Below are 12,171 nucleotides of genomic sequence, written 5' to 3'. Positions count from 1 at the left end.
TGGCCCGCCCTGGCTTGCTAGTGGACTGCACTTCATGGTCAGTCCCACCTTGGCTCGCTGGTGGTCCGACTGAGGTCGGGACCTCGCTGGCTCAGCTGTAGTGTCCGGCCCTGGCTCTCCTCCTTTCTCTCCCTCCCGATTTCCCTCCTCTCCTTCTTTCTCTCCTCCTTTCTCTCCCCCTTTCTCTCTCGATTCTCCTCCTCTCCTTCTTTCTCTCCTCCTTTCTCTCACGATTTCCCTCATGTTTCCTTCCTAGCACGAGAGTCTCCAATCAGCTTGACTCAACCCAGTCTGAATCGACCGTACAAACTCAACTCGATCCGAATCGTTTTCCCTAACCCAAGTCGGACTTAGTTCGGATCAGGCCAATAAGGATTCGGATTGGATCGAGTCAGCCCTGCTAAACTCGTTCCCGGATCGGATCGAGTTCGGTTCAGGTTCTTGGAAAAATCAAATCGAGTCAAGTTGGACCCAATTCAGTCCGACTCAACTCGATGCCCACCTCTATTGTTTGGTAATCTTCTTGCTTAACATTTACTATTTTAAAAAGAGAATTTTACCAAAAACTTCCTTATTATTATGAAATTTACATTCAATTTTTTTTTTTCTTTTAAAAAAAATATTTAGAAAAGGCTTTAAAAGAAACTACATCATCAATCCATGAATTTATTATTCCATTGCCTTTGTTATTCTTTGTTGGCAGGTTGGGCGAGTGTGCAAGCAAATGGGTCTACTCCTTGGGCAGGCCTCACCATAGTGTTTGTATAAAATCCACCCTTGACCCCCAAGTCTGTTACCTTATATTAGGCCAAGGGCCAAAAAATTACCCCGTTCTGTGATTCATGTGGACCATATTTTGAAAATAGTGTATGGGACAATGGTCATCTTTCAAATTGTTTCAAATGGTATAACACACCTGAATCATAGGTAGGCCTGATTTTTAGGCCCCAAGCCTAAATTTTGGTGTGGAATCTAGTGGTTGGAGTGGATTTCATATAATCATCATGGTTAGTGCAGCAAAACTCGAAGGTTGGACGTATGTTTTCCAACTTTTTTCTTCGATGTGGCCCACTTGAATTACAAATCAGCCTGATTTTTTTAGCTTTGGACCTAAACTAAGATTTAGTTATACATCTAATGATTGGAGTGGATTTTGCATACACATTAAAATCGGCCCCACCAAAAATCAAATCCCCATATCCCTATTCAACTATACGGAGATAATATTTAGGAAAAAATGGATGGGATGTGGGGGATTTTATTTCAACCTACCAATGATCATGTAAGATCTATGGGACCATTAGATATTTAGTCCCATATTAAACCTAGAGGAGAAAAAAAAAATCAGGTTTACCCGTGATTTTGGTGGGCCACATCCTAAGGTATAGTTGAAAGAAAGACGTCCAACCTTAATATGTACAGGGCCCACTATGATAATTATATGAAATTCATTCCAACTATTATATTTGGCACAAAATTTTAGAACTGTGGTCCAAAAATTATATCTCTCCGTGATTGACATGGGGCCACACTAATGCTAATAGTTTTTAGGGCAAGCGTTACCTTGTGCATTATTTCCAATCATATGATCCACTTGAATCATGAATGGAGCTGAGTTTTGGGCCTTTGGACTAATATAAGGTGATGCACGTGGTGGTTAGGGTGAATTTTACATAAAAATCAGTGTGGCCCACTTGAGCCATCGACTCATTTATTCCCATCGTTGTTGTCCCTAACGAGAAGGTGGTTAGTGGAGTGATAATTATAACAATTAGTCAGGTAACTTTTTGAAAATGTAAAGTCAGTATTAAATTTTTTGTAAAAGCTTCCTTTAAAAAATAAAAGTTTTACTCGTTAACTCCTCTAGAAAGGAAAAGTTTATTTATGCATTAACAATGTTGAGGGTCAAATATTGCATATCAGACCCTGTATTTCCTGGATTTTCAAACATGATACTGTTTAACGGCCCGATTTAAATCGTGTTTGTGTTGCAGGGCGTATTTACGAGCTTGGACTGAAAAAGATACTAAAAGCATGGATTTAATGCTCAGAATCCACCAAGGCAAGGGACGGACTCCATGGGACCAAGATTGATGGAATTACACGCCAGGGATCCGTGAAAATCAAGAAATTGAAGCTCAAGTAGCTCAAAAATTATCCAGAATGCAAGATCATGGGGTTCCCACCATCCGTTCAGCTCGAAACTTCATACATGGCCTGAGAACCATAAATTAACCGTACAAGTAAAATTTCAGCCATTGGATACCTCTGGAAGTGGCACAACTGTCAGATCAGCCCATACACAGTTGATTCTGGGCCCACCTAATCTTCAGATATGCTTCAACTTTGGTCTCAACCCCTTAAATTTGATGATTCAGCAGATGGACGGTGCAGATTTCTCGCGAACATCATACGTGGACCCCATATGAGACGAGTGTGCATGGTGTACATGTGCACCGGCCGTTCACCGAATGGTCAACCCGGTCAAAGACGGGCTGACCAAAAAAGAAAGAAGGAAATTTTTCTTCTTTCCTTTGTAAAAACTGCCCGACCGTTTTTGGGTAGTGGGGCCCACCCATCATCCATTTGAAAGATCCGAACCGTCCGTACTCTCCTTAGGGTGGGCATAACCTCATCCTAGCTGTCCTTCTAATCCCATGCACGCAAACACACACAGATTACATGAAAACGCAGGAATGGACGGTGGGAGCAAAGATCGCATGGGCCACACCGAATCCAACATGAAGCCAGCCAATTCTTAGTAGTTTTTCGACGTGAATCGAATAGTCGGAGTGGATTCTACACCGGGCATCAAGAAGTGGTCCGCCGACCATCACAGCACTACAACGCGCAGGCTCTGTTTCGCAACAAAGCCTGCGGTGGAATGTTGTGGGCCACCCTCTGAAGTGATCGGTCCGATCTGGACCGTCCAGTGGACTCCAAAAGGCCCTGTAACCATCACCTAGGTGGAGAAATTTCACAATACAGTTTGAGATAAGTTTGGATTGTTTAAACATCGGACGAACGGCGGCGAGATAGATCGGGTGGGCCGCATCAAGAGACGGCCAAAACCATCCATTTCCAATTGTTTCTTTGACATGCATCCAATGAACGGATTGGATCCTGCGAGAAACACCAGGATTGGGCCCCACCAGCCCTACAGCGAAAGGGATTCGCATCCCTGTTTAAACATCGGACGCCGCCGACTATTGCGAGCTGTGGTGTGGTCTCGATGATGATCAGACAGTTGATCTGATCCGTCCACCGTGTAGGCCACTCAAAAATGTCCCAAGAGACGTTGATCTTCTAGAGGAACTACAAAAGAAGAGTGGAGTTATGAGGCTGAGATTTTTACCACGTAAGAAGGATATACGCGCCGACCTTGCTGCATAAGGAATTCTTCCGCAGCCTAATTCTTTTAAGACTCCACAGCAGCTCCGGAAGAGCCTTTTCTGTCTTGAAAAGGGAGGAGCTTTGGCTGGATGAGGGAGGTTTTTCTGGGAGGCAGGAACGTGAGGCTGGAATAGGATTGAGATCTGGTTCTCTCTTTCCTTCTTGTTCTTTTCTTTCTCTTTTTATTTTTATTTTGTTGCTTTGATCAGCCCATTCATGTGTGGCTAAACCTCTTAGCTAGGGCTAAGAGGTGAAGCCTGTAGCGAGATGGGAGATTCTATTCTATGCTTTTAATGTAAACTCATGAACTGAATTTATTTTTAGTTGATTATGGAAGGAATGTGTTTAGTCTTTAATGTTCTATTGTGACTGAAATTACAATGGGCCTGCAATGGCTTTGAATATTTTCTTTTCCCTTTTTATGACGTCAGGGAGCCCTGTTGTTCACCATCGTCTCCTGGGCATGGTAGGATGATGGTACCCTTCCTGATCTTCATACAATGTTGGTTGGTTGGTAATTAGTTTAATTCTGTTGTTTACTTTGTCTCCTGGGCATGGTTTGGTGATGGAATCCATTCTAATTCATATACCTTTCATCTCGTGAAGACTAAATCAAGTAAATTCAGTTTGATTTCCATGATTCTTGATGCAGGCATAAGAGCTCCCTGATCTCTGCAAGTGGATCCTCTGAATCCCTAGTTTCCCTTCCCTGAATTGTTTTAAGTTTTACATTAATCTCTCACCATTATTCATCAATTTATATTTGATTTAGATTGCATCTTAGGCTAGTTCTATTTCTATCTAGTTTCAGGAAACGTACAAGTTTCAGTCCCTGTGGATTCGACCTCGGTCTTACCGAGTTTATTACTACATCACAACCCTATACTTGGGGAGTGCCTATACTTGGGGAGTGAACAAACAACATATTATGCTAAAGTGGATGGACATTTTACTCCCTTCCCCCTTCTTTCTCATCTCTCCATGTGATGGATAATCAAAATCAAAGGTGACTAAGGGTCTAGATTAGATATACTCCTGTGTGAGTAGGATGCATGAGTGTGCCAGAGTCTACCTAACTCAAGGGTTAATTGAATTGTTGGTGTCTCCTTCACCAGGATGAACACATTGGCTACTAAGATTCAAGATTTAGAGTCCTCTTGGCCACCAATATTGTGCTCCATTCAATGATTAGTGAAAGGAAACGAGGCAAATCCTTCTAAATGAATTGTTTTTACCTTGTGACAATGATGTGATACAACCTTAAAGACTTATTCTTTCACATTAAATAAGGCAAAAGTGTTGTCGATTTTATTAGATATTAATATGATATGATGTTTATTACAATCGACAACTCGCGAGGCAACCAAATGAATAAATAAAATTGAAAAGGGATAAATACCTAATATGTATATCGGAATAGACAAATCGAGACAGGTGTGATTGACCAAATCAAAAATTAGAATATTACGATTTACAACTTAAGGTTATATATACAAAGACTATATCTACACCTAACGCACTATAGCAGGAGCCGCTAGGCAGTAGCTAAACTAAACTATGCTCAGCTATGCTAAGAAACATAAAAGCAAAGACAGATTAAAAAATAGATTGGTGTGCTTGGCATAGGTCATCGAGCTCTTCTTCGATTGTTCCTGTTTATATATCGTTGAGGTAGTGAAACTCTCATTAGGTTTTTCTTGTTGCTTTGCCTTTACCTTTCTGGATTGGATATGGAAATTTTTGATTGATCCAAAGCTATCAGCTTGCATTGGAAAGAAAGAGTCCCAACTGAACCTAGACTTGCTAGCTTCCCATATCTTCTTCTCATAGTTGATATGTCGCAAAGATCTCCATGGTCTATTAAAGATTAAGTATGGGACAAGTCAAGTCCCTATGAATTTGGGCCACTAGATTATATTCTGAGAACCTCGCAAGCTAATCCAAAAGGGACCCACCTAAGAAATAGGGGTTGTTCGCCTGCAAGATCCACCAACATGATAGTTTGCAGTGTTGGAGAGAATAGTTAGACATAATACATCACATCAAGATCTCTCAAACTTTTGATGAGGAAGTAATCATGTTAAATTTTGAATTTAGTTCTCTCTTTCTCTTGATTTCGATGAAGGTACAGGGAGAAGGATCTGATCAGACCGATAGTTTATCTCTCACGATTTGGGTTCAAGTCGTGACTGAGTTTGCTTGGATATAAAACTTCTCGAACGCTGCATCTCTCCAAATGTCGGGCAAAAAATCTTCAATTTTATGAGGGCCGTGAGAAACGGCCTTTCCAAGCTATTTATCCACGTGTCCCTTATAAATATAGTGGATACAGTGCCCCATTAATAGACACAATAATCATGACCACGTGGGATGTGATAATTGCTCTCTAAAAGACAGGCATAAGGACATAGGGTAGGTTTGCATTTTATGGCAGGACGCCTTTAACAACCCGTAACTACTTTCACAAAGAGTAGGTTTTCCGGCAATCATGGCTGGGTGAAGTTGGCATGGGGTGAATATTGGCACCAAAAACGAATGTAAACAACGCGGATCAGTAAATTTGACTGAGGTGGCTAACTCATCAGGTGGCAAAGTCTTTTCATGGAATGAATTTTTCAATTTTTTTTTTTTTTCAAAGTTCGTAGAATTTAACTAAAATAAAGCGAGATTTATTGGGCTGTGTTTTTCATCCTTTTTATATGGTGGTGACTCATCCATTCTACAAATTGCATGCAAATGCTTCAATCTAGACCGTCCAAATCTTGGACAGTGGACAATAAAACCATAATTTTCACGACGTGATAATCCTCCCCTTCTGATACCAAATATGATGCATGGACGATTAACCATTTTCTTTGGAAAGTGGCCATGTGGTCCTTGTGACTGAGCTGATGTTATGTCACGCGTAAAGTCGACTAGTCATCATCACTTACGAAATAGAGAAACGAACATAAGTGGAATCTGATTACTGCAACAACTAGAATACAAGTATACCACGCAATTCAAACAGTAGCTTTGCAAGGCCCACACGCACCTCTTCTCTACAAGCGGCCACACCTGCTAACCTGACATGTGGAAATTCAAACAAGCGTTCAAGTGAGTCCCACCAACAACAGCCAACTCACCAAATGGGCCACACATACCAAAACGATTTAACATTTAAGTTCCTTATACAATCCATATTCAACGACCTAGAGTCGTGATCCTCATGATGATCCAACCATCAGGGACAGCTTATCTCTATGTTGGGCCCCACCTTTATACACGTGCTTAGTGTGGCCGTGCAAGGTTTGCGCCCGTGGAGAGGTGAGAGTGGGCTTAGTAAATCTGAACCTTTCAGGACAAGGACCCGCCTAAAATGGTCAAGTTGTTTATCACTCATAAATGGGCCAAATCCAGTCAGACACTCAGACTAATAGCGATCCATTTATTTCAATGGCATGGAGAGCCTGATTAGTGGATGATCCTGATTTTTCTACCAGATAATATCATGGTGGGGTACACCTGTTCAAATGGCTTGGATCTTCTACAAAAGCAATACATTTGACTGGAAACTGGAAAGATAGGGCCGCATGATAAGTTAGAGTGCAACCAGCAGCATGCAGGTGATTAATTCTCATTATTATATATTTGTAGCTACATCTATCTTGCAATCTAGTGTGCAGTGCACACCCTCAGTGCATTCGAATGAATTCCAAAAGGGCCGTTATCAGCATATCTGTTTGGATGGCCGTATTCGGATCCGAGTCGATTGCAATCTTGTTGAAGTGGAAGCAGTGGTCCATGCCCGGGCTAAAAACCAAATTTACGTCCTTACCACTCCTCTTCATCTCCGCAACGTATTCTAGCTGTGTGTCGCGCATGAGATCTCTCTCCACCACTGCCACCAAGAACGGCGGCAACCGCAACCCTCCAATGGGTGGGGCCATGGGCCCCATCGGGCACGTGATCGGATGGTCCTTAGTACTGCCAACTGGCAATGCCAAAGCTAAGAACTTGTCAATCATCTCGAGTGCAAAGATCGCCGAGCCGGGGAACTCCAGCTCGGACCGGCTCCGCTCTGCACGGACGAAGCCAGGGTGCATCGGCACTCCTCCGGCTAGCCGCAACGGTTCCAAATCTTCGTTCCCTGCACGTGCCGCCACTCCATGCACGATGTTCCCGCCAGACGAGTCGCCCATGAGGAAGACCCGCGAGAAGTCGGCTCGGGTTCCTAGCCATGGCTCCGACAGCTCAGCTCTAGCCAAGGACCTGAGCCACGACAGAGCTGCATAACCATCGTCGATTGCGGCGGGTAGTCGGTGCTCGGGAGCTAGACGCAAGTTAACCGAGACACAAATGGCTGGAGCTGATGCAATGAGCTTGGTGTAGAACTGGTGGTACATCTACCAATAGGCTCGAGTCACACAGAAGCCGCCGCCATGGAAGTGAAGGAGCACAGGAAGCCGTACACCATCGTTACATTTCTGTTCAGGGACGTAGATTCGGACAGAGATGCCCGAGTCGGGATTGATGACCACGTCGCGAGTGGCCACCCCGTCGATGAACGTCTCTGATGGGGGTACGGGAGTGACCATGAACTTGGCTTGGGTGGGCCCAGTCCATGTTCGATCGACGGAGCCGTCATCGTAGACGCGGAGCCAGTTGGGGACTTCTTCTACCACCGTCTTCTCGGAAGCCATGACTACTTCAGACTCAGTTCCTCAAGCTGGGGAGCTTTGCATGGAGTAATAGCCTCTCTTTTTCTTTTATAAGGGAATGGAGGGATGGGATGATAAGCTAATATACTATAGGGATTTTGACTAAAACAGCATTTTGGTACGCACAAATACACATATCGGGACAAAATTACTCCTGGCTGCCTTTGCCTTTAGCCATCGTGCCAGAGCGGCGATAGGGATTTGGTACGCACAAATCCACGTTGTTCACATGTTTTTAAAATCATTTTAGGATGTGAGCCCAAAAATGATGTGAATCCAAATCTCAAGTGGACCAGATAACAGAAAACAGGAAACAGGGGAGATTCATTCATGGGCTGCAGAAGCTTTGGATCAGGCTAATATATTTTTTTATTTGAGTGCATCCCCATGGTAACGAGTTTAAAAGCATTTGGGCCACTTTATGAACAGTTTGGATGGCATATAAATATTAAACAGAAGCCTACAAAAGTTTGAATGGTAACCAGTTCCTTTCCACTATTGTCCAGTCGTGTGGTCCACGTAAGTTTCAAATTTATCTAATTTTTTGTCTCATGTCTTGACATAATTTTCCAAAATGAATGGATGTAGTGGATTTGAAACTATCCAATTTTTTGTCTTATGTCTTGACATGATTTTCCAAAATGAATGGATGTAGTGGATTTCCCACAAATATCATAACGAGCCTAACATAGCTTCCCGGTAGTATAAACGGCCTCCAAAAAGCTTTCATCTCTAATTCCATGAGGGATGGAACTATCTAGAGATGGATGGTTTCATGAGGCCCACTGTGTTGTATATATTTTATTCACTCCATCCATCCATTTTGAAATATTATTTTAGGGCATGAGCCAAAAAATGAGGTATATCAAAGGCTCATGTAGACCACACCATTGAAAGTAGTGAGGTTGAAAACCTATCATTGAAAACTTTTTGAAGGCTATAGAATTTTTGGATGTTACTCATTTTTTAGCTTATGATGTTAAATTAAATTTTAAATCTAATGAACGAAGTGGATTAGACATATAACCCACAGCAAGACCCACAACCCTTAACACATCACAACCTCGACTATTACCATGTTATATAAGTGACCCATATCACCTTACAACCCCCACTCCCGACCCTTATAACATAACAAACCTCTACCTTTAATATATTACAACCACAACCTCGACCCTTGTAACACAATGACTTCAACCCTTATCACATCCTAACAACAACATTGACCCTTATAACATGACAACGTCGACCCCGACCCTTAACACATGCATAACAATCTCAACTACCCTTCACATGTTATAACATCGATCCTTACTACGTTACAACCGTGGCCCCGACCCTTATAATATGACAACCTCGACCATTAACACATTACAACTACGACCTCCACACTTATCCTTACCACATTACAACCACAACATTGACCTTTATAACATGACAACCTCGACCCTTAGCACATAAGAATATTTACCCTTCACATGATAACCTCGACCCTCACAACGTCACAACCTTGACCCTTACTACATTATAACCATGACCCAAACCCTTAAAATATGACAACCTCGACCCTTAATACATTACAACTACGACCTCTACCCTCATAACATGATAACCTCAAACCTTAGCACATAACAATATCTAGCCTTCACATGATAACCTTGACCCTTATCACGTTACAATCACAATCTCGACCCAGCACATAACAATATCTACCATTCACATGACAACCTCCACCCTTACCACGTTATAATCACGACTCCGACCCTTATAACATGACAACCTCCACCCTTAATATATTACAACCACATAACATGACTAACCCTTACCACATTACAACCATAACCTAAACCCTTAACAAATGACAACCTCAACCCTTAATACATTATAATCATAATTCAGAACCTTTTTTTTAAAAAAAAAGGAGACATGCAAATATAATATATTGAATGAACAGAGGATGTACAACCAAACTTTCGGATGGGTCCCACAAAAAAAACTTCGGGCCTCATCTATCATATCACCTAGCTAGCAACCAGAAAACAGCAAAATAGAGAAGAAAATACTCTGAAGCTAGTCATGAATCCAGATTGAAGGACCAACTAGCGAAGGAAAGCTAGCCCTGCTCGACGAGAGAACAGGTAATTCACCCAACGAGGAGGCTCTCCTAGCAGCAAACTGAAACTGAAGAAGCCAGAGAGACCCTGACAAGGACAGGGGGCACTATGGCAGACCTTCTCCAAAAACTCCAGCAGCAAGAGCACCACCAAACCATCAGCTTGAAGGAATCTCCTCTGCAACAAGCTGAAGAAGCAGCAGAAAAGGCGACCAAGCTGAAGCCAACACCCAACTGGGGCCGAGGCCCGTAGAAGGAGCGGAGGAGGGACTTATCCGATACCCATCTTCAGCTTGCTTCTCCTGAGAGCACCCACACCCAACTTATCCAGAAGCAAGGAACCCCTAATGGGACGCGGGAGAGAGGAGCTGGAAGCGAAGGTGCGATCAAGTTCACCACCACTAGCTAATTTGGCAAGGTCATCCGCCACCGAGTTACCTTCCCGAAGAGTGTAAGAGAAACAGATGTTGAGCGTTGAACTGAGCTGGTGGATGATACCAAGACAATACCAAAGGTTCCACCCACAAGTTAGGGAAGAGCTAGAGACCGCATCAAAGATGAGGCAAGAGTCTGTTTCAACGATTACATTGGTGATGCCTTTCGAGGCACGGAGCTTCAGACCGTCGACCATAGCCTGAGCTTCCGCTGTGTTGTTAGTTACGGAGCCGTATCTGGAATGGAAGGCAAAAATCAGGTTTCCAAGATGGTCTTTGCACACACTTCCTCCGCCTCCAGGACCCGGGTTGTCTTTCGCAGAGCCGTTAACATTCAACTTCTTCCAACCCCTGCTAGGTTTGCCCCATAATTCAGAACCTTAACACATAACAACCTCAACCCTTAACGGGAAGGAAGAAACCCTAACTCCTCTCTCTCTCTCTCTCTCTCTCTCTCTCTCTCTCTCTCTCTCTCTCTCTCTCTCTCTCTCTCTCTCTAATCTTCAACCATGCCATTTAAGCGACATGTAGAGATCGGGCGAGTCGCTCTTGTAAACTACGGGAAAGACTACGGAAAGCTAGTCGTAATCGTCGACCTTATTGATAAGAACAGGGCTCTTGTAGACGCCCCTGACATAGTGCAAGGTCAAATGAATTTCAATAGGCTTTCGCTGACAGATATCAAGATTGACATTCCAATAATACCCAAGAAGAAGTCACTTATTGCTACCATGGAAGCTGCAGATGTGAAGAACAAGTGGGAGAAAAGCTCGTGGGGCCGAAAGCTGATTGTGCAAAAGAGAAGAGCTTCCCTCAATGACTTTGATAGGTTCAAGGTCATGTTGACAAAGATCAAGAGGGGAGGTGCAGTCAGGCAAGAGCTCGCCCAGTTGAGCAAGCAAGCTGTTGCTGCTTAAGATTCTATTTTTGTTTAGAACCCTCTCATTTTTGTTATAGATTTTGGCACAGTGGTTAGTGATTTGGGGTGCTGTTATTTTCAATCTACTTTTCACTTTAGTTTTACTGAGTAAGATTGGTAGTTAAGGGTCCCTTCTTATTGTGAGTTCTGTTACAGATTAGTTTCATTTAGAGTTGCATTTGAGGAAGAATGCACTGAAGCTTTACCAGTTTCTTGTTGTTTTTTATTGTTTTGCAATGTCAAGAACTGCATTCTTATCGTCACATTAAATTTATTTTTTTAAAAAAAAAAAAAAAAAACCTCAACCCTTAACACGTGAGAACCACGACCTAAATCCTTAACACACAACCTCAACCCCTTGAAAAATGATATATGTTCATTGTCTTTCAAGGTAATGCATTATCAAATTCAAATTTTATCTCCTTCATTGGCTTTCATGTGATAACCACAATTATCCTTATTTACTTTAAATTCCTTTTGACAATCATTTCTCCCCATTACCACAACAACCACCGCTATCTCTCTCTATCCACAACTAAAAGTGGCTTCCATCTGTAAGAAAATGGTATTATAAAAAAATAAAATAAATAATTTATTTAAAATATATTTCAC

General features: G+C 42.5%; 1 protein-coding gene and 1 pseudogene across 4 annotated transcripts; one reads left to right on the top strand and one right to left on the bottom strand.

Moving 5' to 3' along the window:
- Window positions 1-7,067: 7,067 nt before the first annotated feature.
- Window positions 7,068-8,217, bottom strand: LOC131218356 (probable carboxylesterase 15; annotated as a pseudogene).
- A 2,835-nt stretch (window positions 8,218-11,052) lies between these two features.
- LOC131219074 (large ribosomal subunit protein eL14y-like) lies at window positions 11,053-11,764 on the top strand. 4 transcript variants are annotated; one of them, XM_058214061.1, is made up of 2 exons: window positions 11,053-11,100; window positions 11,149-11,764. In XM_058214061.1, the coding sequence occupies exon 2, from the start codon at window positions 11,150-11,152 to the stop codon at window positions 11,555-11,557; it is 408 nt and encodes a 135-aa protein (XP_058070044.1). In that variant the 5' UTR covers window positions 11,053-11,100; window position 11,149; the 3' UTR covers window positions 11,558-11,764. The 4 variants fall into 4 exon arrangements, with proteins under 4 accessions (XP_058070044.1, XP_058070047.1, XP_058070046.1 ...); XM_058214064.1 differs by having other exon boundaries at window positions 11,079-11,096; XM_058214063.1 differs by having other exon boundaries at window positions 11,089-11,106.
- The last annotated feature ends 407 nt before the right edge of the window (window positions 11,765-12,171 follow it).

The sequence above is a fragment of the Magnolia sinica genome, chromosome 11, assembly GCF_029962835.1.
Source record: "Magnolia sinica isolate HGM2019 chromosome 11, MsV1, whole genome shotgun sequence".
Classification (NCBI taxonomy): Eukaryota; Viridiplantae; Streptophyta; class Magnoliopsida; order Magnoliales; family Magnoliaceae; genus Magnolia; species Magnolia sinica.
The sequence above is the reverse complement of the archived record's forward strand: the minus strand, read 5'-3'. Positions and strand labels throughout refer to the sequence as shown.